This window comes from Lethenteron reissneri, chromosome 34 (genome assembly GCF_015708825.2).
Source record: "Lethenteron reissneri isolate LAM-NWPU_2019-01 chromosome 34, ASM1570882v1, whole genome shotgun sequence".
Taxonomy (NCBI): domain Eukaryota; kingdom Metazoa; phylum Chordata; class Hyperoartia; order Petromyzontiformes; family Petromyzontidae; genus Lethenteron; species Lethenteron reissneri.
In genome coordinates this window covers 11,820,725-11,848,554 of record NC_083812.1, presented here as the reverse complement: position 1 = coordinate 11,848,554, position 27,830 = coordinate 11,820,725, and the positions used below count along the sequence as shown (strand labels likewise).

The 27,830-nt window shown below is 50.5% G+C and overlaps 1 protein-coding gene across 1 annotated transcript in view; it reads right to left on the bottom strand.

Annotated features, from left to right (window-relative positions):
- Window positions 1-5,651: 5,651 nt before the first annotated feature.
- LOC133350672 (folliculin-interacting protein 1-like) overlaps window positions 5,652-27,830 on the bottom strand; it is a 41,918-nt gene continuing 19,739 nt past the window's right edge. Inside the window, exons 7-17 of the mRNA XM_061565280.1 lie at window positions 25,783-25,854; window positions 25,114-25,246; window positions 24,540-24,735; window positions 23,641-23,729; window positions 23,037-23,183; window positions 21,637-21,797; window positions 19,928-21,011; window positions 14,366-14,531; window positions 13,836-14,135; window positions 13,161-13,273; window positions 5,652-11,789 (exon numbers count right to left, since the gene is read on the bottom strand). Coding sequence (XP_061421264.1) covers window positions 11,717-11,789; window positions 13,161-13,273; window positions 13,836-14,135; window positions 14,366-14,531; window positions 19,928-21,011; window positions 21,637-21,797; window positions 23,037-23,183; window positions 23,641-23,729; window positions 24,540-24,735; window positions 25,114-25,246; window positions 25,783-25,854 — 2,534 coding nt within the window. The 3' untranslated portion in view covers window positions 5,652-11,716. The remainder of the gene's footprint in view (window positions 11,790-13,160; window positions 13,274-13,835; window positions 14,136-14,365; window positions 14,532-19,927; window positions 21,012-21,636; window positions 21,798-23,036; window positions 23,184-23,640; window positions 23,730-24,539; window positions 24,736-25,113; window positions 25,247-25,782; window positions 25,855-27,830) is intronic.

Here is a 27,830-nt window from a genome sequence, read left to right as displayed (position 1 = left end):
CACGGGTGGAGGAATCATGGTAACAGCGATAAGCAGAGTGGAAGGTGGGGTAAGGGGCCGTCCATAAATGACGTCACGCGATTTTGGACGATTTTTGACCCCCCCCCTCCTCGTCACACGGCGTCACAAAAAGTCAGCCCCCCCCTCAAATATGACGTCACAAAGCTCTGCCCCCCCCCCCCCAAATAAAACATGCTTTAAATCGCTTTAAATTATTGTCATGTAGTGCGTATTTAATGTGGCGCTGCACTCTGATGTTTTAGGAGAAAACATTTATTAAAAAGTATATTTAATTAAGTGGAACGTGTTGTCTATATTTATTTAAAGTTGCGCATTTTGATGTGACGTCACATTTCTCAAATACCCCCCCCCCCCAGTGGCGGCTCCTGCAAAATCTCTCAGGGGGGGCAAATGTCTGGATGATTGATAAGGATAAGGTCCACCAATGCAATGGATAAATTAACAGCTTAAGCATGTAAAGGCAACTTCACTTCTTTAATATTAATGAAAAATAAAGTGACTCTTACAATACATCTTGTTTGTTTCTATACTCACTATTAAAACAAACCACTCAAGTTTATTTTATTAAAGATTCCACTAGATTTTTATTTAAAACTGTCGTGACTGCAGGGATTCATCTTCTTGGTTCTTTCGGTAAAGTCACGTAGAAGGGAAGTAATAAAATAATAAAAATAAAACATAATAAAATTATTCTCACAACGTTTCGGCCACAACGCAAGCAGCCGTCCTCAGGTGAAAACCAGGTCCGTCGAGGCGACAGAGTCTGAATGAAACAGCACACGAGCTTGGAGCATATATATATAAGCTGGGCGCCTTGACAAAGGAATTTGCAAATCAAGAGGAATTTAGCATATTTATGGGAAATGCAGGAATGTGATTAGTACTGCATATGCATGTGCATTATGCAGGATTAACAGCATCAAAGGGAGCTGCAGTTGCTGCTGCTGCTGCAGTTGCTGCTGCAGTTGCTGCTGCAGTTGCTGCTGCTGCAGTTGCTGTTGCTTCTGCAGTTGCTGCTGCTGCAGTTGCTGCTGCTGCAGTTGCTGCTGCTGCTGCAGTTGCTGCCTTATCCATTTTAATATAACACTATGTATTATTCTACCCAACCTAATGTGTATCACACTGCTTTATATTTACTATACAATTACGACACCATACATTACTCTGCACACTGCACCATGCCAGTGAGTGGAACGTTGTGGCCGAAACGTCGTGAGAATAACTTGCGTTGTGGCCGAAACGTCGTGAGAATAATTTTATTATGTTTTATTTTTATTATTTTATTACTTCCCTTCTACGTGACTTTACCGAAAGAACCAAGAAGAAGATTCCACTAGGTGGCGATAAATTATATTGTTGGATGAAACGTGCTTACGTATGATGACGTTAGCACGTATGATGACGTAAGCACGTTAGGGCGAGCCCTCCCGGAAGCCATAGAGAATGCATTGGAGCGCCCGCCGTTCGAAAAAAACATCTTTGAATGTAAGTCTATGGGGCCACTCGGGGCGATTCTCAGCCGGAGTGAAATCGCCCAAAAAGAGGCGGTACTCCACAGAACGTGACATGACGCTGATTGGACTATATCCAGAGGCACAATGACGGCTAGCGTGACTCTGTGGTTCAATGACATTGGTGGTGCGTCGCCCAATCGCCCTAATGAAGAAACCGCCCCTGACCCCCCCCCCTCGTCCACACATCGTCACAAATGTCTGACCCCCCCCCCCCTAGGTGCGTGACGTCATTTATGGCCGGCCCCTAAGTGACCATTGGTGCGCCTGTGACTGGAGCGAATTAGTGAGTGCGGACTCATCATTGAACCCGACGGCTTTCAGTTTCATGTATTAGGTATAGTAGCACTGTGAGCCATTCGGCTCTTGAATCAGGTGCAACCACAACAAACAAAAAACAAGAAAACATCTTAAAGTGACTATGCACAAACAGAAAAATCCAGAAAAAAACTGCAAAGTCTTCCAGAATAAAAGCACCGTACACCAACGCTGCGTTTGAACCGGACCCAAGTAAAAAACACGTGAAGCGTGGCGTCAAATCCGCCTCGCAGCTGGGATCATTGCGGATGCGATTGCCGCCCGCGGCCCCGTGAATGTCGCGGCTTGGCCGCCACCTGCCGACAGCGCAGCGGAGCTCAGAGCTCCTGCAGACCCCGGGGCGCAGGCTCGCGAGAACGGTGCATGGAGCAATCTCACACAGCACCACCACACACCCCACCACTCCACCACCATGCCCCCCACCACACACCCCACTTCATCACACACCCACTCCACCCCATACACCCCACCACCACCCCCACTCCACCCCACACACCCCACCACCCCCACTCCTCCACACCCCCACCCCCACTCCACCACCCACAACCCACCCCCACTCCACCGCACACCCCTACTCCACCACCGCACACCCCACCACCACCCCCACTCCACCCCACACACCCCACCACCACACACACCACACACCCCACCACACACCCCACCACCCCACAAACCCCACCACCCTACACACCCCACCACCCTACACACCCCACCACCCCACCACCCCACACACCCCACCACCACCCCCACTCCACCACCACACACCCCACCACCACCCCCACTCCACCACCACACACCCCACCACCCCCCCCACACACACCCCCCCCCCACACACACCCCACCACTCCACCGCACACCCCACCACCGCACACCCCACCACCCCCACTCCACCGACTTGTGACGAGTAAACTTGACACGTCGCCTTGATACGCACTGTGACCCCCAGCGGGATGTAACTTACTTTAAAATGAAGTTTTTTAGAAGCGTTGTTTTTTGTTTCGTTTAGTTTGTGGTCCTTCCCCCGCACCTCCGATTAAGCACGTTTGGCTACGTACCCGGGGTGTGAAAGAAGTTCAACAAACACACACACAATGGCAGAGCCAGGATTGTTAAAGGGGGGCAACCCCTCCAGCAATAAAAATAATAGGAGTTGTTAGTTAGTAAGGACTTGTCCTTTGCTTTTTATTCGACGCGTGTGCGGCGATGGCGCAGCCATCGATCGAGGGTCGAATTCGAACCGCGTTGTGTGATCGGCATCGCGCTCGCTGAAGGTGAATGCCTTCAGGGAAGTCGTGTACTGTATATGCAACTGCGCACAATTCTGAGTCACTTTTAACTGTTTTGCCGTTACTTATTGCCAATTATAGACTATTGTCCGATCATCTCATCGAGTCCCTGGCACGTAATAATATGCTACACAGTGGCAGTGGGGGTCGCAAAATGCCAATGTATTACTAATAAACTCCAATGCTCCGATCGAAATTAGGGGATTTCGATCGGATCATTGGGGGGGAGGGGGGGGGGGCACGTGCCACCCCCCTCTCCGCCAGTGCACACACAGGTACGTCGCAGACTCTTCAGATCTGTTGAACACGAAGGCTTTCGCGACCAGTATGATTTGGGTTAGATGGCGTTATTTATAAATGCGTCGCAACCCTCCACCACCCGACACGGCCAATCAGTAAAACGGGGTCACGTCGACTAAAGACAACTAGTTCACCACTTTAGCCCACCGGTGTATTCAGATCTCGCCCCGGCGACTCGAGGCGCCGTCTCCGTTCGTTCTCGACGCGCGCCCGCCTCGAACAGCGGAACTCGCGCGAGGTTCGCGGTCAAACGTGGCCACCACTGCGAACCGCGTGGTCCGACACTGCCTGGAACACACTTGAGACAACCACAACGTTGTCCCAAATGTGTTTCACCAAACTTGATATACGAAAAAAAAGCGCGATCCAGCCATCGTTAGAAAACGATTCTTTATTTATTTGTGCTTTCCATTGAAGGGGTAATCCCCAAAGCCCACCCCCACAGACCCGATCAAAATCATCTTGCATTGAAACGAAAGAAAAAATAGCTGCAGTTTTCTCGCAGCCATTCTCAGGGCCGACATGAACCTAATCCTCATGCACACAGAGAGAGAAAGAGAGACGGCGAACTTCAGCAACCTTTGCGTGCACTACTCCCCATCACCCGCACACGGAGGGAGGAGAAAATGAGAGACAACACAAAGGGGCCACAGTTCCGTGCGCTGCCCTCTCTTCGCAGCTCCATCTATGCACTGCTCAAAGTTTTGTTTGCCGGCAGTGATTTTGTTCTTGCGGCCACTGGCTTCACGGTGCAGTTTAGGGTCGCCAGCGTGCGCCAAGGGGGTGAGGGGGGTCTCACCCTTGATCTGACCAGGCCATGTTGGCCGCTCTTATCAGGGCAGACTCTCTCCTTAAAGTTGACCATCACCTCACCCCCCCCAGGAGATTTCCTCTCCAGTCACGTGGCCCCGGAAGGTCTGTGTGGTCTGCAGAATACGATATTACTGGTAGGAACCTCATAATATAGGTTTTTGGGTCAGATCGCGTTATTTATAAATGTGTCGTAACCCCTCCACCACCCGATACGGCCAAACAGTAAAAAATGTGTCACGTTCTGACCCAAAAACCTATATTATGAATAATATTGGTCGCGAAAGCCTACGTGGTAGGAACTTCCTGGTTACACCAGCCCACAGGAGATTATTGTGTCCGTCGTGCAGGGAGGGGCTGGGTGGGGAGGGGCTGGTCACCCCGTGGTGCCCTTATAAAACTCAACGTTTAACCTACTCACGCCGGCTGGTGCCCGCTCTCACAGTCGGGCATATTTGTGGAATACACCACGCCGCCGTTGACCCTGGCCATTGAGCGAGCAACCCAACGTTCCTACCAGCTCCCTCCGCAGGAATGTGTTCTTTGATGCGGAATCTAGGGCCTTCCTACGCTGCTGGAGGGAATTATTTGATCGTATTTCGCCACGCTGGTCTGTGCGGGGTGAACAGACGAGGAGCACAGCACAGTACAACAATGGACCTTGCAGCACTGCCCTCTGCTGGCGATGTAGCCCTGCAGCAGCAGCAGCAGCGTACGGTATCTCTATCCCACTTCCTGGCGGTGAGCGTCCCATGCACTCACTCGTCCAGACTCAAAGCTGCTTAGCTCATGAAATCTGACGAGATCGGGTGATTTATCGGGTTGCTTGGCCATAGGCCCGACACACACGAGCTGCTGTGCTTTAAAAACACTAGAGACCGCTTCCATCCGTTGGGAAAATGAGCCTTGTGCGTTAAAACCAAACCCTCCCCCCACCTCCCAATCATTTGGCCGATCCAGGTGCATTGGGAACTGGGGCACGATGGCATGCACGGGCAGGAAGCATTGTAGGAACATGGGAGGGATGGGGAAAAGATTTACTCGGAATGCAAATATACCGCAAACGTGGTGCATGTCCAATACAAAAAGACTGCAGCCACAAGTTGACAAAGGAGAATGTGTTTGATCTCTCTCTCTCTCTCAAATTTAGCATTCTCAGGAAGAACGTAATCAACCAGGTAGGGTGTTGACTGTTATGTTATCCGACTCTATGTTGTATTACATTACATTTCATTTATACCTGATGATGATTGCTTGTGTTGCAATCGAAACGTCATATGCTAGTATTTAATTATTATTTTCTCTTTATAAGTGACTTTACCTAAAGAACCAAAGAGTAACGGAGAACGTCTCAGCAGCGGGAATCGCAACTTCTTTGTTAAAGAAGGGAACACGTGCACAAATGCCATGTAAACCGTTGTACTTTATTCCAAAAAACACAGTATTAAAAAACAACAATTCACGATACTCACATCCGGCATTGCGGTTGCTAGAAAACCGCTGTAAGCGAACCGCGCGAGTGTGGCCTCGTCCGCCGTGCAAGAGGCACCTCGCCCTGCTGGGCCCTCCCGACCCAACCCGGCCATAGCCGGCGCTCTCCCTGCGAGGTTTGGGAGCGGTTCTTGTGGGACCCCCCCCCCCCTCTCTCCCCGGGGAAGAGGTCCCCTTCACCCCTGCCCATTCCCCCATTGCACGCTATGAAACTGCAATTATGTTCATGAATGTTATTATGCGCGTCGCACCCTTACCCACCTCGGATCTCCCACGTCTGCATTGTTACCGCATGAACTATTACTCCCCGAAACCTCGACACCGTAGTAACGACGCACATTTGCCCCCCCCTCACCATTTTCAAATGAGATTTATTTTCCCTTCGCTGGTGTTAATCGTAGAGACAATATTTCTGCCCGTTTTTGGGGGGGGGGGGGGGGGGATACTTTTCGCATGCAGACGCCAGAGCCTTGACAGATTTCACGAAACACGACTTCAAAACGAGTGGCTGCCCAACGTCTCTGGGGAATTACGAGCCTGGAATTGCGACAAAACATTTGCCGTACAAACCGTTTAAATGGTAGGATTTCATTATAAAGCACCATGCTTTAGTTACAGATAGGTCAGTTTTAAATATAAAGAGTAACCATACAAGAGTGTGCTTTCACAGCGAACTGCAGACAGAAAATGCGAGAGAAATCCAAGGCTTTATAGTTAATCAATTCACGCGGCATGTGGATTGCACATATTATTTTAAAAACGACAGCACTTTGGGTCGGCTGATTGTTACGGACAGAAAATCACTTCACAGAGATGACTATAGATGCACTTGGCACTAAAAGCACTCGCGTATTTAATGCATTTGCATCAGTCGGTTTCCCTTTTACAATCTATATTTTTTGGAACGTAAATTGTACCAACTGCGAAATTACTCTGTTCAACTGCACTGCTCCAACTGAGGTGAAAATACTGCAAGTCTACTTAAAAAAACGTCCAAAGCTGTTGTTCTGGCTCCTAAAAATACACCCAACTGGACCACAGGAGGGAGAGTGGCTTATTCGAGACAGTTAAGTGCAATTTGGCACACAGCAATTATTAAATCAAAGTATAATTTACCAGCAAAAATCACAAAACACGAGCACCGCATTGGATAAGACTCGTTCGTGATTAAATTAATAATAAAAAATACAGGCCCAGGGCATTTGGGGTATAACCGCAAACTTCAGCAGCACCCATTCAAGGTATGTAATATTGCAGACGTGAGGAAACAACTTCAAACGCCACAACTCTCGGTTGCCACCACACACACAGCTCGACAGGATAGCGCCCCAGGGCCTAACAATTGTTGAAACCGGCGCATTAATTTTCGCAAAGGGAGGGAGGGGCTATTTACGTCTTAAATTCAGGCACTGCAAAGAACGCTCTCCATTTGTTGCGTGTCCGTTTGGTGTTCTACATTCATGGACACAGCACAATGTGCACACAAGATGATCACCGCCACGGTTTAACGTTTACAGCGCGCGCCAGTGCCATTAGAGAGCATCCACTGAAGACGGTATAGGGCACGAGGCAGCGAAATGGCGAACACCATCCTTCCTTCGTCTTCCCAGTGCTAACGATCACCAACTTAGGTTCACTATCGGCACTTGTTTTGGACGGAGCTGATCCATAGCGGCTCAGCGGCAGAGCGAGCGGCTGGGCCCATCATCTCTCTGGGGTCGATAACACGAGTACCACTCTGCGAGGAAGTCAACGGTGCTTGTCCTATGTGCAGACTCGCTCCCTGCCATAGGAATGTGGAATTTCCACCAATGGTTCAGGGCTGTAAACCGGGGGGGGGGGGGGGGAGCGCCTCCTCAATGCTCCAAATGAGGAGTACATCACTGGTTCAGGCTACGGTCAGAATTCATTCACAACTGGTGATGTGCATCCTGGCCAAGAGTTGCACCCAGGAGGCCACGATGCTAAACGCAGCGAGTGAACTGCTGAACCATCACTCCTTCATGCACACCGAATGTGAAACTTTCGTTAATGCTGTACAATTGTGTCCATTACAAAAACAAGGTAATATCACGCATTTGTTCACCCTTATTTCTGACGGAGCATATAGATCTGAAATATTGTACTTTTAGTATAAAAGGTAAAACATTAAAATTGGGCTTTTAGTTGACGAATGTTAGTGTTCAAATCAGTCATTGTCCTTCAAAACAACGAAGTCGAATCTGCACGCTTTGCTCCATTGTAACACGACGTAAACCAGCGTGCAGTGGCCTGCTGCCCCCCCCCCCCTCCGTTGAACCGTCGACCGCAGCGGGACGGTCCTCCACCCTCGGAGGGAACCATGCAAGGTGGGCAGCAGAGCTGACGTCTCTGCAGCGTCTGGGTGGCTGTGGCGCTGCTACTGTGGCCTTTGGTAGGAGGCGACGGTGCCGGGCGGCGGGAGCTCGTCCAGGACCGTCGTGAAGGTCGTTCCCCCCCGCCCCCCCCACAATCAAAGCCCTCCCTCCACACACATCCCTGTGAGCTACTTATAGATGAAAGTGACAGGGACATTTTTATTAAATAAATATAAAACGTGGTAATTTTTAGGCTCAAGAATTAATTTCGAAATTGTGTAAACCCCGAGCTTGCTTTGAAATCATTAGGCTTGCAGTTTAAGACACCGTGGAGAACTATGGCAACGTTAAATTTCGATTTAAAGCTTTCGTGACTGCAGGGATTCATCTTCTTGGTTCTTACGGTAAAGTCATATGGCAACGTTGGTTCATAACATAGCAGCAAACAATGTAAACAAAAATAAGTCACGTAAACAAAGGGAGGGAGATAACCCAACGGCTGGCAACGCAGATAAACAACACTGCGATGACTGCCCCAGGCGTCAAGCGCTTCCTGGCAAATGTAATTCTGCACAGGTTGTTACCACAAACCGGCCTCGCCAAACAGAGGCGGCGGATATTGCTGCCACCAGAACCCTTGGCGATGACCGTGTTCACGTATCAGATGGAGATGTTCGGGTGAACGAACCCATTGGATGGCTAAATCGCCGACAACTGAAACTCTGACAGGTCGCCCGTCAAAGGCAATGCAAAACGAGAAGACGGTGGAGCTGTGGTACTCGTTGACCACGTAAATGTTCATGCAATTAAATCGGTCATGGCCATTTTCTGAACCAATGGACGATCGTGATCACCAATGCAACATCGCGCACTGTGTTGTTACATCTGCACAAGAAACACGCGGCCCTTAAATTTAAAATCGAAGGGCGCAAGTGGCGCCCTGCAGGCAAGCCCAGGATGGCCCAATCAGGGCCAGAGGGAAGGAAGCCTGGCTGGGCTCGCTCATCCACGACACCAGAGTCGGCTCATTTTCTAGTGGTCCAGAAAACAGGGGTGAAAAATACGAAAAGGGTTGGGCAGCCAAATGTTGTCGATTTACCCTTGCGAAGGTTGTGCCCCTCAGCGTCTGGGCCAAGCGCTGTTAACCAAACGACACAAACGAGCGCGCGAGCAAAGGCGCGATCGTTCACATTCCCAGACGACGTCATGTTGCCGTCGCCAGCCGTGGCTTTGTTGCAGCGGAGGTTAATTCTGCATCAGCCGAGTGGAGCAAAGCTCTCAGTACCGCCAGTTTTTTTATTGCTGGAAGTTAGATCAAAGACAAGCTTTGAAGAAACCATAGAAATGTGGTATTTCTCTTCTCAATTAGATCATGATAGTCGAAGGATAAGCGAAGCAGAGCTTGTTATACGATCAGTTCCGAGAATTCCCGAGGCTATAAAACAAAGAATATTTCAATTGGAGACTCCAGGAGCCCCATGTTTCCTTTGTGCCTGAACGTAGCCGCGAGACTTCTCCACCCGCAGAGCGAGCGCGCACAACGGCAGCCGGCAAGGAGCGTTCAGAGGCAATGTCGCCTTCCAAGGGAAGCCTTGGGAACACGCAGGGCCATTACACGAGGCTGGAACTCGACAGCTCGTTCTTGTCAATACGCCACGTGGGTATACAGGTAACCTGACGGGGGACTCTAATAAACACCAAAGAGTCTGTGGAAATCCTCACGGGCAGCTCTACAAAGAAGTGGCAAGAGTTCCCCACTGGCCCGAGGCACAAAAACCTGCAATGATCGACGGCTGCGCAGAGGTGCAATTTGACACACACGCGCGGCGGCATTGGAATGCGTTCCCTTGGCTGTGGCAAGTCAGCGAACGTCCAAAGTAAGAATGAATGTTTAATTATTTATCTTTTGGCAGGATGTAGTGTTTTGATGCAGAGTTGACAAGTTATTTCTTATTTAAGTCTTTACTGAAAAAGCAAATCCGTGGCGCCAACACACACGCACGAGAGCGTAAACCAAGGCTGTCGCTGTCAAGACAATGCACGAATAAGCCCCCCGCGACTGGGCCCAGTCATGCGCTGCTGCTGCTGCTACGGCTGCTGCTACGGCCGGGCGAGCGGCGTTTTAATTTCCACAGTAAATCCTACCAAACCCCAAGCGGTTTATTTGGGGAAGGAGGAGTGATGAGTTACTTGCAGAGGTATTGCATTCACATTGGAGAACATTCCTCGCATTTGCACAGCATTATAATACAACCTCGGGGTGGGGAATTAAGATTTTAAAAATATTTCTTGACTTTGTTCGGCATTCCATGGTTTAGGAATAAGAGTTCTCCAGAGAATTTGTCGTCTCGGTGGACTCTCACACAGTTAGAATTGAAGTCTATCAAGCTTAAAAAACAAGGTTGAATTGTGGAGTTTGTAGAAGATTCTTTAAAATGTCTGTATGCTTTTTGAACCTTGTGCACAACTATGGATGCAGTATTCGCTACGATGGTCTCACCGAGGTTGGATGGAATCGTCTCTACCGCGAGCGAGTGACGACGCGCCCGTGGTGATTGGGCATGAAACCGATAGCGGCATCAGAGTCACGGGGGCGGAGGCCTAGGCGGGGGTCGTTAACTGAACTGCGGAATGGAATGGGCTCCACACGGGAGCTGCAGGGTATTTCTACGCTTGGCCAAAAACAGTTCCTCCCAGCCAGCAGTTCCTCCCAGCCCCTTCGTCAGACAAAAAAAAAATCGAAGGTAGTGAGCGGAGCAACACGAAAAAGGCCGAAAGCGGCCAAGGGCATCGTGGCTTGGCAGAGCAGGGGACGCGTGGGTGCGGGGGTTTGACAGCGAGCTCCCAAGTCGCGGGGCACTCACCCATAAGGGGTTCTGAGGAGAGCCCACCGCTCGCTGCAGTAAAAAAACGGCGCTTCAACTCCTACGCACGAGTCACGGTGCAGTGTATGGTGGGGGGGGGGGGGGGGGGGGGGTTTCTAACATTAAGATTAAAACTAAAAACAGAACATTTCGACGGCCGACATTTGTGAAATTGCAGAGCGTCTACGAACCAGAAGTTTAGGAGCTACAAAATGCATCAGATCAGACAGCGGGATTTCGCCCTGTGAAGGCTTCGCGGCATACGTTCGGATATTTTAAGTGGAGGCGTTGCTCAAGGCGGTATTGCTCCAAAGAGACTGAAAGTGACTTGGCGTTGATCCTCACTGCTGAAGGGGATGCCTCCTTGCAGCAAACAAGTGAACAAGCGAAACAATAACATTAGGCAGCTCATTAGATACTGCATCTGGAAACCTCAACCCTCGTGCTAATGCTCGGAGCTGTAATGCGTTACTTTGGGTTTCATATCAATCGGGTTAACACTTCTTTGTCCAAAGAGCGGTTTCTGGACGACACGACTGCCTGTTCGAAGCAGCACGAACCATGTGGCGACAACCGAGATTAAGACTCACCACGGCACAAACACCCAAGACAAAAGGTACCATACGTTAACGTTTTCGGAATGTAACGAGAATTCGTCAAAGCCTTAACCAGGCTGCGATCCGGACCAGAAGTGGCAAGCAGCCAGCACCGGGTCGCTGCACCTGGGACGCTGTAGTGCAAGCGAGAGCACGTGGCCGGGCAGCAGGGTTGCCCAGGAGTCACGTGAGGAACGGAGGCTCGGGGAGGGCCGTCGCCACGGCTGCCAGCAGTCCCACGTCACTCGAGTCGCCCCTGTGGTGGGGACACATGATGCTCAAGACAAAGATCTGCCCCCCCCCCACCCCTCGTGTTGCCTTAACAGACTGTTGGGGCATAGGTGCTGCTAGCGAGCACCTATGAAGGCTGGCACGGCACACGAGAGGGCGAGTGGCACCACACCACACCAGGTACTTTTTGGAGGCAGTGTTGATCTAGGGGAGGCCCAGAACCAGTTAAAATAATCGCCACTGGTGTTGGCTGAACTCGGGTCACTGGGTTCGTAGTGCAGCGTGCTAACCGCTACCACCATCCCTCCCCACAGATGCTCACCACCACGGTCACAACAACCACCGCACTCCTTTCACCTGGCACACTCACCACCACCATGGCCACCACTTACTTCTACCACTGAGTTATTGGATCAAAAGTTGAGATGAATATTTCCTGTGCGTACTTTAGTGAATTTCTTGTGAGCATTCACTGCAACAGGCTGTTTGCACGTCTGTCTCTATGCTGGTCCATGATTCACAAAATTATGTCTGGGTATTGAATAATCGGGCCCCAGTGTTACACAATGAAGTACCGGTGACTGCTGGCGGCCTTGATACTTTTTAAATGCCAGAATTAATCTACCTCGGACAGAGTCAGAGAATGTGGCCTTTTCATACGATTGCTGGTGTAATCATTCAAATTTCACCAGGTGCCACAGTGCGGGGGAGGGGGAATGGCAAAAGGAAATGAGTTATCGCCATTTCATAATCCGGACATTGGCAGCAGTGGCTTTTCGTTTTGTTTTTAACAGTTATTGAGCACAGGGCCCAAAGGCCCAAAACGTTAAAAAGCCAGCAACAGATGGTGATGAGGGGGGAGAATTTCCAAAGTCGAGCAGTGTAAGGGAAGAAGCAGAAAGAAAAGTGTTGTGAACTGAAGTGTGGTGAGTGGGCAAGTGGTTGAGTGAGATGGTGGGTGAGAGAGTGGGCGAGTGCGTTGTTACGACCTGCAGTGTGGTCATTGAACAGTGTGGATGAGGCAAAACAGTTACAGTTCAAGAATGTGTGGAGGATACAATGAGTCAAGCTCACGAGAAGAGTGACCATGGTATTAGCGACAGGAGAGTGATGAGGCGACTGACCAGTAGCGAGCGAGTAATGGAGCAAAGCAGCCAATGCCAGATCGCTCAATCACCAGCCAGCCGCTGCTCTACTCCGAGTTCTATCCGATGCAGCGAGGTGGTGGGGGGGGGGGGGGGATCCGGATGCTCCACCCCGCAGATGCGATCGCGCGAGAGTAAATGTGCATCATCACGACGACCCGTTTAGGCCTCGACTCCTGTGCGGCTCCGAGCGTGCGGAGGATCACAGCCGGGGGGGGGGGTTGGGGGGGGGGGGGGTGGGACAGTCTTACCCGAGAGCAGCAGTGATGGCTTCCAGGCCGGGGGTGTCCGGGCTGGCGCAGAGGGCCAGGGCCTCACTCCGACGGCACAGCTCCCGCAGCCGGTCCTCCAGGTGCATCATGCACTGCGGGGGGGACGAGCGCGCGGCGGGTTACCGTCATCCAGGAAAGCCTCAACGTTACGCATGGGATTAATAATAATGCAGAGTGGATGGCTTCTGGATACCAAATGTCTCGAGCTCCCGGTTAAGTGAGCGCGCAGCTCGATGCCAACACCTGGCACAGTGAGAGTGGAGCACACCTGGGGGGGGCTTATTCACGAGTTGAAAATAAACCAGCAGCCATTAATGCCTCCTTTCCCATCCCTCCATGCCTATTTTTTGTTACACATCCCATCAGCTACACAGACTCTCTCAGAGTGCATACTTTCAGCAGCATTGTGAGAATTGTTCAGCGTCTCTTCAGCAGCCAGTCTTGCTCAAACCAATGCTGGCAAACTGCCAGATGTTGACACCGCGAACGCACTCACTGACGTAAGGTTGAATCTTTCCTGTGAAATGAATTGCATAGCTCCGTGGCCTTGTCAACCAATCGTTGGTACAATCGTACCAATTCCATAACTCTGCGATTCACCTGAGGGACAGCCCCAGCCTCACACAGCCCCAACACCCTGCACCAAGCGCTCACAAAGTCCGCGGAGAGCCGCATCTTCCACAGCTGCAACGTCGAGTGGAGGAGGTCGCGCACGAGGCCGGACGGCCGCACGTCGTCGCTCTCCACCAGGCGCCGCTCTTTCTGCACGCGTGGCAAAGACGTCGGCGACGGCAGCGGCCGCCCCTCCTGGCCGGCCACGGAGGGCGGCCCGGCCGTGGAGGCCTCGTCTTGAGGGGGGAAGAGGGGCTGCGCGGCGAGGAGCCGCACGGTGCGCTGGTCCAGGTCGGCGAGCAGGCACAGCGTCCGCTGTAGCGGCCGGTCTGGTGCGCAAGCCTGTGGCGGGCGCGGAGAGACACAGCGCGGAGCCACACGGCACCAGGTCGGGAACGTCGCATCACTATAGGTAGTTTAAACGTTGTTTGTGTGAACATTCATCGCAGACCCGGCTCAGGCCGATGGATCATCATCATCTTGCCGGTAACCGCTGGGAAACATTTGCGAGCCCGACACGCCGACCTCTAAAAAGGTGTGGTTGTGACACCGTGCCACACGGAGAGGCTTACGGAGAGGGCTTGCTGCAGGCCGCGGCGGATCTGCTCGACGGCCGCGTCGCGCGGGCAGCTCAGGCCCTGCAGCACGAACTCCGGCACGAAGCGCGAGCAGCAGCCGCCCAGCAGAGAGGGAGCCAGGCCCGGCCCGGCCCTGTGCCACACCTGCCGCATCTCACACCTTACCCAAAGAGACAAAAATTCCCCCGTATAGCCTTGGACTGTTGGGGCAAGCGCTGTTTGCGAGCACGGAGTACGAGAGCGTGGTGTGGTCAGCGCCACACCCGGCCGCCTTCGTCTCCCCATCGCCGATGTTCACACACTGCAACAGTTACTCATTGACGGCTGATTGGCCCTCACTCGGGGAGGCACAGGAACTATTTAGTTGTTCATTACCGATGTTGGCTGTGTTCGGGAATGACTCTGATCGCCTGTTTAGTAGCGCAGTGTGCTCATCACTGTCCCACTGCTCCCCATAAAACACATCTGACACACAGGCACATGTGAATAAAATGCACGCACAGAAGGATGCACACCTATGCAAACAGATGGATGAAAATAAAAAAAAATTAACGAGGACACACGCCAATGCAAATAAATAGATACAAGTCCAAGTAAAACACATGCAGACTCGTGCTCAAAACCAGATGCACAAACAGACGAGTATGCAACAAACACACATCACATGTACATACACACACGCGTATGCACTTGCAGACAATCGCACTCACCCCCCCTCTATTTTAAACCACTATGCCCACCACACTCGCATGGTCCAAATCATTTCTCTGCCTGAACTCTTGAAATAGACATTACCAACCTAAAACGAGCGTAATGTGCATTGTGCTAGTAATTGACTCGTTGACAGGGGAGACAATGAATGGTGTATCCACAAGTGCTCTTAACGACAGCCACACTGCACACACTGACAGGGTGGTTATTTACTTCGACGCGACGTGCATCCGTTGCACGTGTGGTGCACGTTGTACTGCGCCGCAAGGCATCGCCCACACACCCGATTAGTATGGTAGGCGATGTACGGGGCGAAAGAAGTTCAACATATATACACACACCGGCCATAGCTCACATGTTGACCAACAATGCGGTGTTGTTCAACAATGGACAATACCTTGATATTAAAGAAGGCCATAACCACGGCTACCTTCAATACTGAACAAATACTTTTGGTGGTGTAGAAAATCCCAAAGCATTGAAATATAAGAAATCGTTATCACAATGAAGGTATTTGAATATGTACCTTTCTTAATCCCCCCCCCTCCAATACAAAAGTTATCACGCTGCGTCCTGCGGAGCGCTGGTGGCGTCCGCAAGGCCGTGCAGGATGTGGCCCACAGTACTGCTGATATTTAGAGACGTTTAAACTTTGAAGAATACGTGACTGGTGCACTGTTGTAATAGTTTTTGTACCAGTTGAAAGGGTAAAAACCTGACACCTTTATACAAGGCATCATGTTTGCAATAACCACAACACAAGCAGTCAAAATGCAAACAAAAAGAAACAACTCTGATAATGATATGCACTGTCCTTGAAGTTGATACGCCTTTTGGCGTCATCTGGTCCAACACCAATGGAGACTAGGCTCTAAGAAAAGCTGTCTCGGGTGTGGACCAATCAACTTCAAGGACAGTGCATATCATTATCAGAGTTGTTTCTTTTTGTTTGCATTTTGACTGCATGTGTTGTGGTTATTGCAAACATGATGCTTTGTATAAAGGTGTCAGTTTTTGTACCAGTCGAAAGGGTAAAAACCTATCACTATATTTAGCCACTGGTAAAGGAGGACTCAGTGTAAATGGTGCATTGTTGTCCACGATTATCGTTCGAGGGTTGACAGCGAGTCAGTGGGGCACGAATGGCTGGGGCACCACTGTCCCCCGACTGCCCTGCAGTCGTGTCCGCGGCGAGCCCTCTCGCAAGACAACCACGTCTGCCGTTCACAACTCTGCACGCATGACGTTGCTCTTCCCTCGATTGCAGCAGAGCAGCTCTTACGTACCTCCAGGCACCACCAATCCAGACGATGGTGGGTAACGGATGCGATGCCCGTTCTGCCCGACTGATCAATTATGTACAGGCATTCTGAGAAATCATCTGAAGCAGCAACGTCGTAACGGTAACGCTGCTGCAGACGAAACTTTGGTTTTCAGATTTACAAAGCCCATAACAGCGTCGAAAACGGGAATGCGTTTTAAACAACGTCAAAATGCAACGGTGTTTCTATTAGCTCCATCGTAACATGAGAGCAACAACAGTGTTAAAAATAATTAGGCAGACATAATAAAGTATAGAGTACTAAAGATGCGAACAGGTGGCATGCAGTTTAAAATAGATTTTTTCCTGCTAAATGAGCATCGAGGCAATACTCCTGGGCATCCCAAGCCAGTCGCATAAATTCCACATTCGTATGATAAGGGCCCAGTATACCTTCAGAACCACCATCCTTACATGTCCCAGAAGGTGGCAGTCACCAATACAGTATTGACACCTCCGAGTTACGTAAAATTATTACCACCTTATGGAAGGATGATGGGCCAATTTGTCTGCAATCGAGATTTGAACTCCCAGATTTCCAAGTGGGAGCCGAGCGTGCCAATGCAGCTAAACGGATGGACGGCTTCAAGGTCAAGCGAGACGCATGCCAACAGAGGGATATGACCTTAATTTGCAACTGACAAAATGGGAAAGTCGGGGCCATTACGATTCTACAAAATTTGCTTTCCATAAAGCCGTGTAAAACGAATGTCAATGTGCAGGCCGAGTGGCCGGGCGGTTGCCGCTCTTCGCCATGACGCCGACGGTTTGATTCCTGGGTAGCGGGGGGGGGGGCACCTCGTTAGTTTCTCTGAGGAATGGATCAAAGCGCCGCTGGTCGGTTAAATGACGCGCTGTGCAGACTGCGAGCAGCCTCCTTGCCGTGTCTGCAGGGTTAAGCTACAGCGCGCTCATTAAAACACGAAGCGCTTGCCGCAAACGAAGCACAAAACCTCTCTGATCTCGTCAAAGAGCATAAACCATCACGCAAAACTCCGGTCATCCTAACGGCAGCGGCTTTTGGCTAGCCATTAAACAAAGACGGCCACTGCATCGTGCGTTTTCAGATGCACTTCTGTGACCGTCTGAAACGCTCTTCCTTCTGATATTCGAAGCTATGCACTTTTAAATCTGGACTGAAAACTAATTATTTTGAGGACTGGTTTGTGTTTTAGTTTGCCGTACTTCCCCCACACCTCTTATTAGCATGGTTGGCTACGTACGGTGCAAAATAAGTTCTTATTCACACTCGAATGGCCCAATGGAACAGCTCTGCCTTTCTCCTGTTCTCGGCGTCTTGAAAAGAAAATTGCAAGGTAGCATGTAATCTCTGGCACACTTTACCGATGCAATCAGCACATTTTGAATTTTTTTTCCAAGAACCACAAGGGTGTTACAACTAGCCAGGGAAATTCACATCCCAATTAAGGTCTCGATTAGCTGAACCGCAATTAACATTTAATAACGCATCTCCCTTCATCAGCAACATTTCCATTTCCCTTGAAGGTGCGGTCTGTGGCATAGCACATCAGTCTTAACACGAGCACAGTATGGATTAAAGGGCCGGAAAGGGATTCAAGTCATTAAATACAACCGAAAAAAAAAAAGTACTCAATTTGAGGAATACCAAATGTTTAGGGCAAAAATAACCCTTGCCTTCAAGCATCTGCTGCAGATATTTATGCTTTTAGCAAAAAAACTTCAATACAATACTTAATGTCTCTTCCCATGAAAATTAATAACCATCTTCAACTCATTAGTGCTAGACGTTTGTGCTTTAACTTGGCATTTCCCCAACCTCGTGTTAGCGACTCGCTGCTCAAAAGTTTGCACGTGTTATAAAATCTGACTGATAATCGGTATTATCATCATCAATGCGTAAGCAGTGCTGTTTCACACTTGTGTTGTTTTCTATTATTTTGTTAGGGCATCTAAAATTTGATTAAGCCTTGAGTTCTCAATACAATTTTAATTATAAGGATTTACTCCATAGAAATGAAAAATGGAACCCTGGGGTTATTAACAGAAATTTGTGGCATGCAGGCCCCGAGTAGCTAAAGCTGAACCTCGCATGCAAGGCTTATTCCTAAATACTGCACATACATCACACCTGTGGCTGGTTGGACAGGAAAAAAAAAACACCTTGGACGTAAATTCTCCAAGTTTCTTTAAAAGCTGTATAAATCAATAATATGGGCCTATCACCTTTTCAAAAGGACAAAACTCAGATGTCTCTCAGCTTGGCCGAAGTCTACAAATCAAAACTGTGCAAGTTTTCTATAATGAAGCTCAAAATACCTGGTACCTAATGTTGGTACAAAAAATAAAAGTCCTGCCGCACGAACAAAGATTCCAATACAAAGACAGGTGGCAACCTCTCCGTGTGCGAAACGAGGAGGATAACGTCGCTTCAGTTGTCTCGTACAACCGGCTGCTGGGCCACACGAAATACAAATTAAATGCAGCAAGAGGTTCCATGTAGGCCTACTGCGCCGCACTGACCAGATGCGTGTTAAGGTGGGGGGAGGTACCCACACTTTACCCCACCTCGCGCCCTGCCAATAAACTAGCTGTGTATAAACACGTCGGCTTTCGTGACCAATATTATTAATAATAAAGTTTTTGTTTTTTTTACACAGCCAATTAGTAAGGATTGTCATGTAAACAAAATGTGCCAATTAGTTACTATTCTTGGTTCTTTCGGTAAAGTCACACCTGATGATTGCTTGTGTTGCAATCGAAACGTCGTGATAATTTTATTATTTAATATTTTGATTATTTTATTGTTTCTCTTCTACGCGACTTTACCGAAAGAACCAAGAAAAGAATCCCTGCAGTCACGGAAGCTTTAAATCGAAATTGGTTACTACTTTAGCACACCGGTGTGCCGGCTGGTCGTGGGTTAATGTCACATTAATATATGTATGCGATTTCACCCAAGAAAACCTTTATTACGACGAGCTGTGGTGTACCCACTGATAGTGCTGGGTGGACAGATGTGGGGTGTGGGGGGGGATTCAAGAAACGTTTCTATTGTTATAACTGCCGCGTCGGCAGACAAAACTGGTGACCTCTGGAAGTAGTCCAGAGCCATTACACGAATGCGGCATCCCCAAACGGGCTCGAAACGTAACGTCACGCTTGACACGCACGAAGGAAACCGTGGTGAATAAAAATGACTTGTTAAATAATCGTTATTTAACATTTTGGCGACATGTTCATTAATACACCGATTTAGAGGCGAGGTTGTTGGGTTAAGTAAACATCACGATTGGCATGAGCGTACCAAGCACGCCGGCCCACGAGGTGGCCGATAAACGGTAGTGCAGAAAATCTGGAGTGGACCTGTCAATTTTTTTTTATGTTATCATTCCCTGGCACGAGTGGGTTTTCTTCACGTCCTTTATTTCTGTACAAAAGCAAAATGCTCAAAAAGGAATTGTCAAACATCCGCACCAGGGCCCGACTAAAACAAAAACACTTTTGAGTTCCGCCCCCCCCTCCTCCCCCCATGGACAGCTTACCGAGGCAGAGGGATTTCACAGTCGCTCGCAGGGAAGGCCCTGTGCAGTGGCGACTTGGTCTCTGCCGATGAAGCACCAGCACGCTCCGTCACACTGCCGTGTCCACCGTCACCGGTCCTGGCTGCAACATCAACGCCGGTGTCCGCATGGCATGGTTGTCTCGCGTCCGGAGCGCTGCTCCTCATGTCCATCGCTGGCCCCGGTGTTTGTGAATCGTCCTGGGCTGCCAGTTGCCCACCCAGGTCTTTACCCAGATCGGCAGAGTCTTCCTGTGTTTTGCAACTGGAGACGAGTTCGTGGTCAGTCGCATCAGAGGAGGAAAGCGGCTCGGGTTCGTGGGCGGCTTCGGAAGGGCCAATCTTGTGACAATCGGACGTTAAAACTTCCTCATTAAAGCTCACGTCTGCGCCCCCAATAGTACCTTTCCTCTCAGGGCTGAGCTCCCCCACAGGAGACAAACGTTTTATTTTGGACATGCCTGGCACGCGGCTTTGCCGTGCTACAGCCGCCCTTCCGAGAGCTGCAACACTTTCCTTCATCGGTAGCAGCTGCACTTCCGGCTTCACCGCACACGGAGCGGGTGTCTCGCTGCCGATACGACCCTCTCCCGCTCGGTCTGCTCCGCCGCCCTTCGCATTCACTTTGCACCGCAAGGCGAAGGCTGACGTAGCCAAGTAGGAAAGCAGGCCACCGGCGGTGGATGCGTGCGCTGGTTTGTCCCCAGCCGTGCCGCGGAGCTGGATCCCGCTCTGCGTAGGGAGCTCGCTGGGCTGCGTCACGTCGCTCTGCTCCTGCGATTCGCCGCTCTTCACCACGCTCACCACCACGTAGTCTGACATCTCCACCTCCCCACTCACGAGGGACGTGAAGAGTCTGTAGCCCGCCCCTTCGGCCTCCGGCATCTCCACCGCATCGGGATGCTCTGTGGGGCCCTGGGGCCCCTCGGTGTCCCGCTCCTGCAGCGGGGGGCAGCGGATGAAGTGGCTGAGCACGCGCAGGACGCGAGCGACGGCCGCGCGGTCGCGGCCCAGCACCACGGTGCGCGCGAGCCACGGCGTGTCGCCCACGCAGCCCTGCAGCGAGCCTGCGAACGCGCCACACACAAAAAAAACACAAAAGATTCACTCGAATAGCCTACACACTGTCGGGGCAAGAGCCGTTCACGAGCACCTGTGAAGAGCGCGCCACGGAGCACGAGGGAGTGGCGTTACCAGAATCACTGCGGGCTGCCTTTGTCTCCCCCCGCCCCCCCAACCCGCCCTGGACTGCTGTTTACATACCACACCAAGTATTCATATAAAAGCCTGACGAGGCCCAGAAACAGTTTGCCACCGATGTTAGCCATGAACGGCAATCGAACTCCGGTGGTTAAGTTTGAAGTGCAGCGTTGCCATTAGCCACCAAGTGGCGGTGGAAATTTCGACAGCGCTCGTGCCAGGCGAGGTTGACCGAAGCCACCTGACATCATCATGTCGATGCTTGCTGGCGGAACATAACGAGACAGACCCAGGTGCTATGGATTGACCGAAAGGTGCACCACCACTGCTCTCCACTGGGCCAAAGCAAAGGCACGTACACACACGTGCGTGCTATGGGAGCAACCACTGCACGTATTCCCGTGTGCACACGCGCAGCGTGGGTTCCCGGTGACAGCACGCGCTGTGTGTGTGTTTGCGTGACCGTATTGGCGTTGCTCCTCGAGCGCTCACACAGCTGGGCCTGGATAGGGTTGAGGTTGTGCGGCGGCACCGTGGTGGCAGACCAAGACAAGGCTTGGGCGGTGCGGGCAAGGGGGTGACCGCCGGGGGTCAGCGTGGCCACCCAACCCACGTGGTGAGTCAGCACGGCCGTCAGCAGGGCCTGAATAAACCTTCACACGCACCCGCATGCACGCACGCACACACACACACACACACACGAACGAATATCCCATGTATAGCTTTCACAGACTTTTGTGGCAAGTGCTGTTAGCGGGCAACTATGAAGGCCGGCACAGCACACAAATGGGTGGGTGGCCAACACCACGCCTGGCCGCTTTCGTCTCCCCAGTGGGGATGTTTACACACCGCACCAGGTACTCATTTGAGGCCGAGTTGACCTCGGGGAGGCACATGATCGGTTCAAGTAATCGTCACTGGTGTGGACCCTTGAGTAGGAATCGAACTCGGGTCGCCAGTTTCATAGCGCAACGCAATAACCGCGATACTACTGCGCACATGCGCACACTATTTATTACACCATAACAAACAACACAGCACGATCTACACCTCGAATGCCATCTAGCCACGCTATGGCAGAACTAGACATGGTTCGCCATCCCGGTCCGGACCACAAGCTGGGTCCCGGACCGCGTGGCAAGAGGCTTCTTCTCCCCGCCGTGGATCTTCGTAACACCAGCACACGAAGAACCCCGAGCTCCTCACAGGGCCCTCGTTATATGCCCCCAGGCTGGGGCTGGCTCTGCCCTTCGCCCCGCCCACCTTCCAGGTCTCTCGAGCTCCTTCTCGAAGGCCCCCGAGAGCTCCTTTGGACCACGTGACCGCCCCACGTGACCGCCCCACGGCCCCCATCCACTGGTGGCCCCCCTCCAATATAGTCCGGTCACATGACAGCAGGTCAACCAGCGTATCATGCCCCAAGGTAATCCTGGCTGGCTGACGCTCCCTCATCGGGAGCCGGCACCGCACACTGCTCGCGGTGCCTCCGCGCTAATAAGCGCTCACCCAAGCCCTGCTAGGGCTGGTACTACATCCCGTAACCCGGGCTGCCCGTAATGACAACACATTACCGGCCGTGGCTTCGCAAGCCCCGGCACCATACAGTGACAAGCACAGTCACTACACTTGCAACTTACAATTTAGCATTTACAGCAGCTTACAAGGGTCATCTAAGCATTTGACGGAATTAACCGTAATGCCTCCAGTGCAGCAGCACCATCATCACTTGTTGTACTGGACTTCTATGCCACCGTGACTTTGATCGGCACCTTCACCTTTGCTCCCTCCCCTTCCCCATGGTGAAACAAGGTCCATGACCAGTATAGCGTGGAATGGCCCTCATCCAGCAGTGTACTGACCCAAAGGGGGCTGTACGTGTACACTTGCCATACCTGAGTCTGCCGGAGTCGCTGGCGAGGGCCGAGAGCTCCGACATGAACCTGTGGCACACGGCTTGGCGGTCACTCCACTCCTGCGACAGGGTGAGCCACACTGGCTGCTGCAGGCGCGGCTGGGAGTACAGGTCCCGTACGCCCCTCCTGAGCGCGTGAATAACGACGCAAAACAAGCATGGAGGCGTCGTCGCGGGAGGTTATACAAGAAAATGAATTAGCCAACTTCAAGTATCTGTCCCTCCACAAAAAGAAAGAAATATTTACAGATCGTAGCCATGAGGTGTTCTGGGAGTGCATCATTTAAACAGCATTGGTTCAACACAAGTAAACTCTGGACTGGTTCTGACTTTTAAATGTAACATCAGTGGAGCAAGGCCCACTTGAACCAATGCTGGTTAACGGGATTATAGGCAAAGACCCTTTCCGTTGGGTATGGATCCTTACTCGACACAAATAAATACGATACTGCATACTAAATAACCTACCGAGTCAATGGATAATATTAGTTCCCCACGTTATGTCCCACACGCGATACCAGCTTGTCATTCGCAGCAAACAAAAACAAAGTACACTTTTGTACAGGGGTGGGTGGGGTGGGTACCGGAAGACAGCGAGGGCCTCCACCAGCATGCCGATGTAGGCCTGCAGCCTCCGCTCACAGTCTTCAATCCCTCGGCAGGCGATCATAGCCTAAAGCAGGGCACAGCACAGAGGTGACTTGAACATGGCGCAAACAGCCACTGGCCAGGCATGAACGCAAGAACATCGTGTATAGGGTTAGTTGATACACACCGTTACAATTGGTTTTCTGCATGGTCGGTAACAGTGTTGAAAATATGGTTACCAGTTTGCTGCATGCATATAAATGTCGAACATTTGAACTTTTTAACTATGAAACGAAGGCAGTTTCCGTGCTGTAGTGGCGAGCACGATTTGCAATACGGACGTCGCCGGTTAGATTCCATCTCCTGGAGCGGCAGTTGAAACAATGATGCAAGTTTCTCAAATCCCTCTGCCTCGGTCCACTCAGTGGTGTGTCCAACGTTAGTTAGTGTCTCAGCAAGTTTCATGCAGTGGGGTAAAGAGTGAGTATTCCCACCTCTTCCGCATTAACCAAGCCTTAAGCATGCAGTCTGTATAGGGTCAACTGCTCAATTTATAATTTATCTGCTTCACCTGGTATGCAGGTCGTGGGTTCGATCTGACCCTAATGCCTGTTGTATATTTGGAGTTTGCATGTTCTCCCCGTGTTGCGTGGAGTATTTGGCTGCTATAAACTTCCACATAAGTCATTACGTTGATCTATCATTCGTGGCCAGGTCGCATCTGAAAAATAGCTATATAGCTCAGTGGGCCTTACCTGGTAGAATAAAAATGGTAGTTATATTGGATATGCGCAGTCATTGGTCGACCCAAGTTCCGCATGCAATGCAGCACCGACGCGGGGAAGATGTGTAGGAGGCAGGGTTAGGAGCATGCAGGGCTAGGCGAAGGGCACACCTTCTCCACGGCCGCCTTCAGGCGTCGCATGCGTCCCTCGAGCAGCAGGAAGTGCGTGAAGAGGAAGTTCTGCAGGGCGGCCTCGTGGCCGACGGGCAGCGCCACCACCACGCCGAGCGCCAGCCGCATGCGGCGCAGGCTCGACGGGCTGGGCTGTCCCGTGTCCGACAGCAGGCGGAAGTCGTCGTCCTCCACCCTGGCGCAGGCACGGCACAAGGGGACTGACGCACTTTAAAATCGGTAAAAAAAAAGGTCTAAACAAATAAAACGTACGTCAATGAACGCAACTTTGAACAATGCAATTACAGGGACGTGGGAAGAATCTGCGGATTTGTTTTGTAGACTTTAAAACAAACATACGGGTGTGAGGATTTTTTTTGTTGTGACGGCATTTCAGGTGAGATACAGCATCATATCCCCAGCTCGTCTCTGTTAGGTGTCCGTTGGTATCTCCGCATTCAACCTAGGGACTGGGGTAGCACTGCTTATATCTTCGCACTGCGGGGACACGCTCGCCAGCAACACGCACACAGGACGCGCTCGTGTAGCAAGCCAGCGGGGAGAGAAAACAGACCTCCTCGACAGCTGAGAGGTGGTGCCGCTAGCATGCAGGCTGCGGTGCCAGGTGCCGGTGCCGGGGCTCATGCCCAGTGAACTTAGCGAGCCCAGCGAGGCGCCTGGCATGGAGAACATGCTGCCGACGGAGCCTGCGCACAGAGTAGCAGGACACCAGAAGGGCTCGGAGGCGAGACATCGGAGATTCGGAGATCACGCCTCAGAGTGCTTGAGACCGGGCGTAAACGTCAGGGGTCAGGAGATCAGGACTAAATTGCCAAATCAAGTTTCTAATTGATGTTGCTTAAAGCCAGGCGAGAACTCAAGAGACCGGGGTCAAAGTTACAAAAGTAACAACTTGAACACCAAGTACGAGAATGAGGCAAACCGATATCGGACGCAGAAACTCCACACCAATATTCAGCCCTTGGAATTAGACAGCAGCTCCTGGGTACGGGTACCGAGCTTGAATTCACATTTTGAATAAAAGTCAAAGGATCAAGAATAAAAAGCTTAAAAGTCAGGTCACGGGGACAGATCGGATACAACAGGGAGGACCACGACCCCCTGCGCAACTTCCTGCATCTTCCGTACACATGCACAGCCATTCACCGCATCACAATGCACCGCGCCATAGCAGCAGCAGTAGCAGCATCAGCAGCCTCGGCGATACGACTCGTGCCCTTACCGGGCTGCATGCGGCCTCCATGTCGTGCACCAACCACGGTCTTCAGAGGCATCTCCATGGGAGCGCTGGAGACTGGGGAAGCAGCGCACACACGCGCACGCACACGCGCACACACACACACGCACGCACACACGCGCACGCACACGCACGCACGCACACGCACAAACGTTAGCTAGTCTACCGTGGATTATGACCATCTGTCAACTTGAAGTAGGGTCACCACCCATCCAGGTTTGACCTGCACAGTCCAGGAATTGCCATCTGGTAGGCCGGAATTGATTTGTACCCGAGAGCTGGTGGCATCAGCAGACAGCACTGCATTGATAGATATTCCAAAACTAGCTGACCATTGTCGAAATAACAATGCTTTCTTAAGGAGAGGCGATTTATTTAAACAAAAGAAAGGAGCAGCAATGGGCTCTCCTTTGTCTCCTGCCATTGGGAATCTGTACATGGAAAACTTTGAAGCAAGAGCACTTGCTTCAAGTACACCAAATAAATACGCACACCGATGCCTATCTGAATGCAGATTCGCATCATCACCCGCACAGAAATCCTCTCTCATCAAGATGCTCATATATCAGGCTAAACAGTGTCAGATGGAGACAGATTAATCATGTTAAAGAAGTGCTGCGATTAAATGGCTACAACAATGCTTAAATTAACAGAACATTGAATGCCAATCCAAGATCTAATAGCAATACTGCTGAAAGCAGAAATGGTTATTAAAATACCATATTGTGGGAGTAAATGAAAAATTAGCTCGAGTTTTGTAAAAACAGAAAATAAGAGTAAGATTTTGCATGGTACACAAAATAAAATAAAAACTAGTATCTTGTACTAAAGATGAATTGCCCAAGTTATCAACAGAAGGTGTATATCGGATAAATAGCTTATGTGGCAGATGCTATATTGGACAGACGGGACGTAACATTAGCGCAAGCCTAAAAGAACACCAAATAAATATTAAATAATCTCAAAACACAACTGTCGGCAGTTGCAGAACATGCTTGCCAACAAGGACACTCAATTGATTTTCATAACGTTTAAGTGTTGTGTAAAACTAATTATTACTTGCCGAGACTAATTCCAGAGTCTATTGAAATTGAGATAAATACAAATAATTTTAACCGCTCTGACAGCTACAAGCTGAGTGTGGCCTGGAAGCATATTATTAAGCAATACATTTTACAACTGTATTCCTAATGGAGGAAACACATGCTAATTAACCGATTACTAATCTATTATATAATTAACTAGGAGTTGTTCGAGGGTGCCTGTGGCGCCCCTCAACCATTTACAGCCTTCGGCCAGGAAAGTCACAAAAAATTGCACGCGAACGACGCATTCACGCAAGCACCCGATGCTCCGTTTAAAAGTTTTTAAATTAAACATCTTTGAATTGTATTATGTTTTGAATTAGCTAATTGTATTTCTTCATTAAGCTTATATCATTTTACATCTGGAAGACTTAATTGAAAAGGACATCTTCTTGGTTCTTTCGGTAAAGTCACGTAGAAGGGAAGTAATAAAATAATAAAAATAAAACATAATAAAATAATTCTCACGACGTTTCGGCCACAACGCAAGCAGCCGTCCTCAGGTGAAGAACATGTCTGTCGATAAGACAGAGTCTAAATGACACGTCTTAGGCTTGGGGTGTCTATTTAAGCTGTGAGGGAGGAGGAAGAGAGCCTTGACAAAAGAATTTGCATTTGAAGAGGAATTTATCATATTTATGGGAAATGCAGGAATGCGAATAGTGCTAATTGTGAAATGCGTGGGAGGTGGGCGGGGGGTTTTCAAAGTCATATTGTGCCCATGCATTATGCAGGATTAGCAGCATCAAAGGGAGGGGGCAGCACCAACAAAGGGAAGGAATGTGAATAGTATGCAGCTGCAGCAACCAAACAACCACGTAAAAAATTAAAGTATAAACTTTAACTATTCACATTCCTTCCCTTTGTTGGTGCTGCCCCTGCCCTTGCCCCCTCCCTTTGATGCTGCTAATCCTGCATAATGCGACTTTGAAAACCCCCCGCCCACCT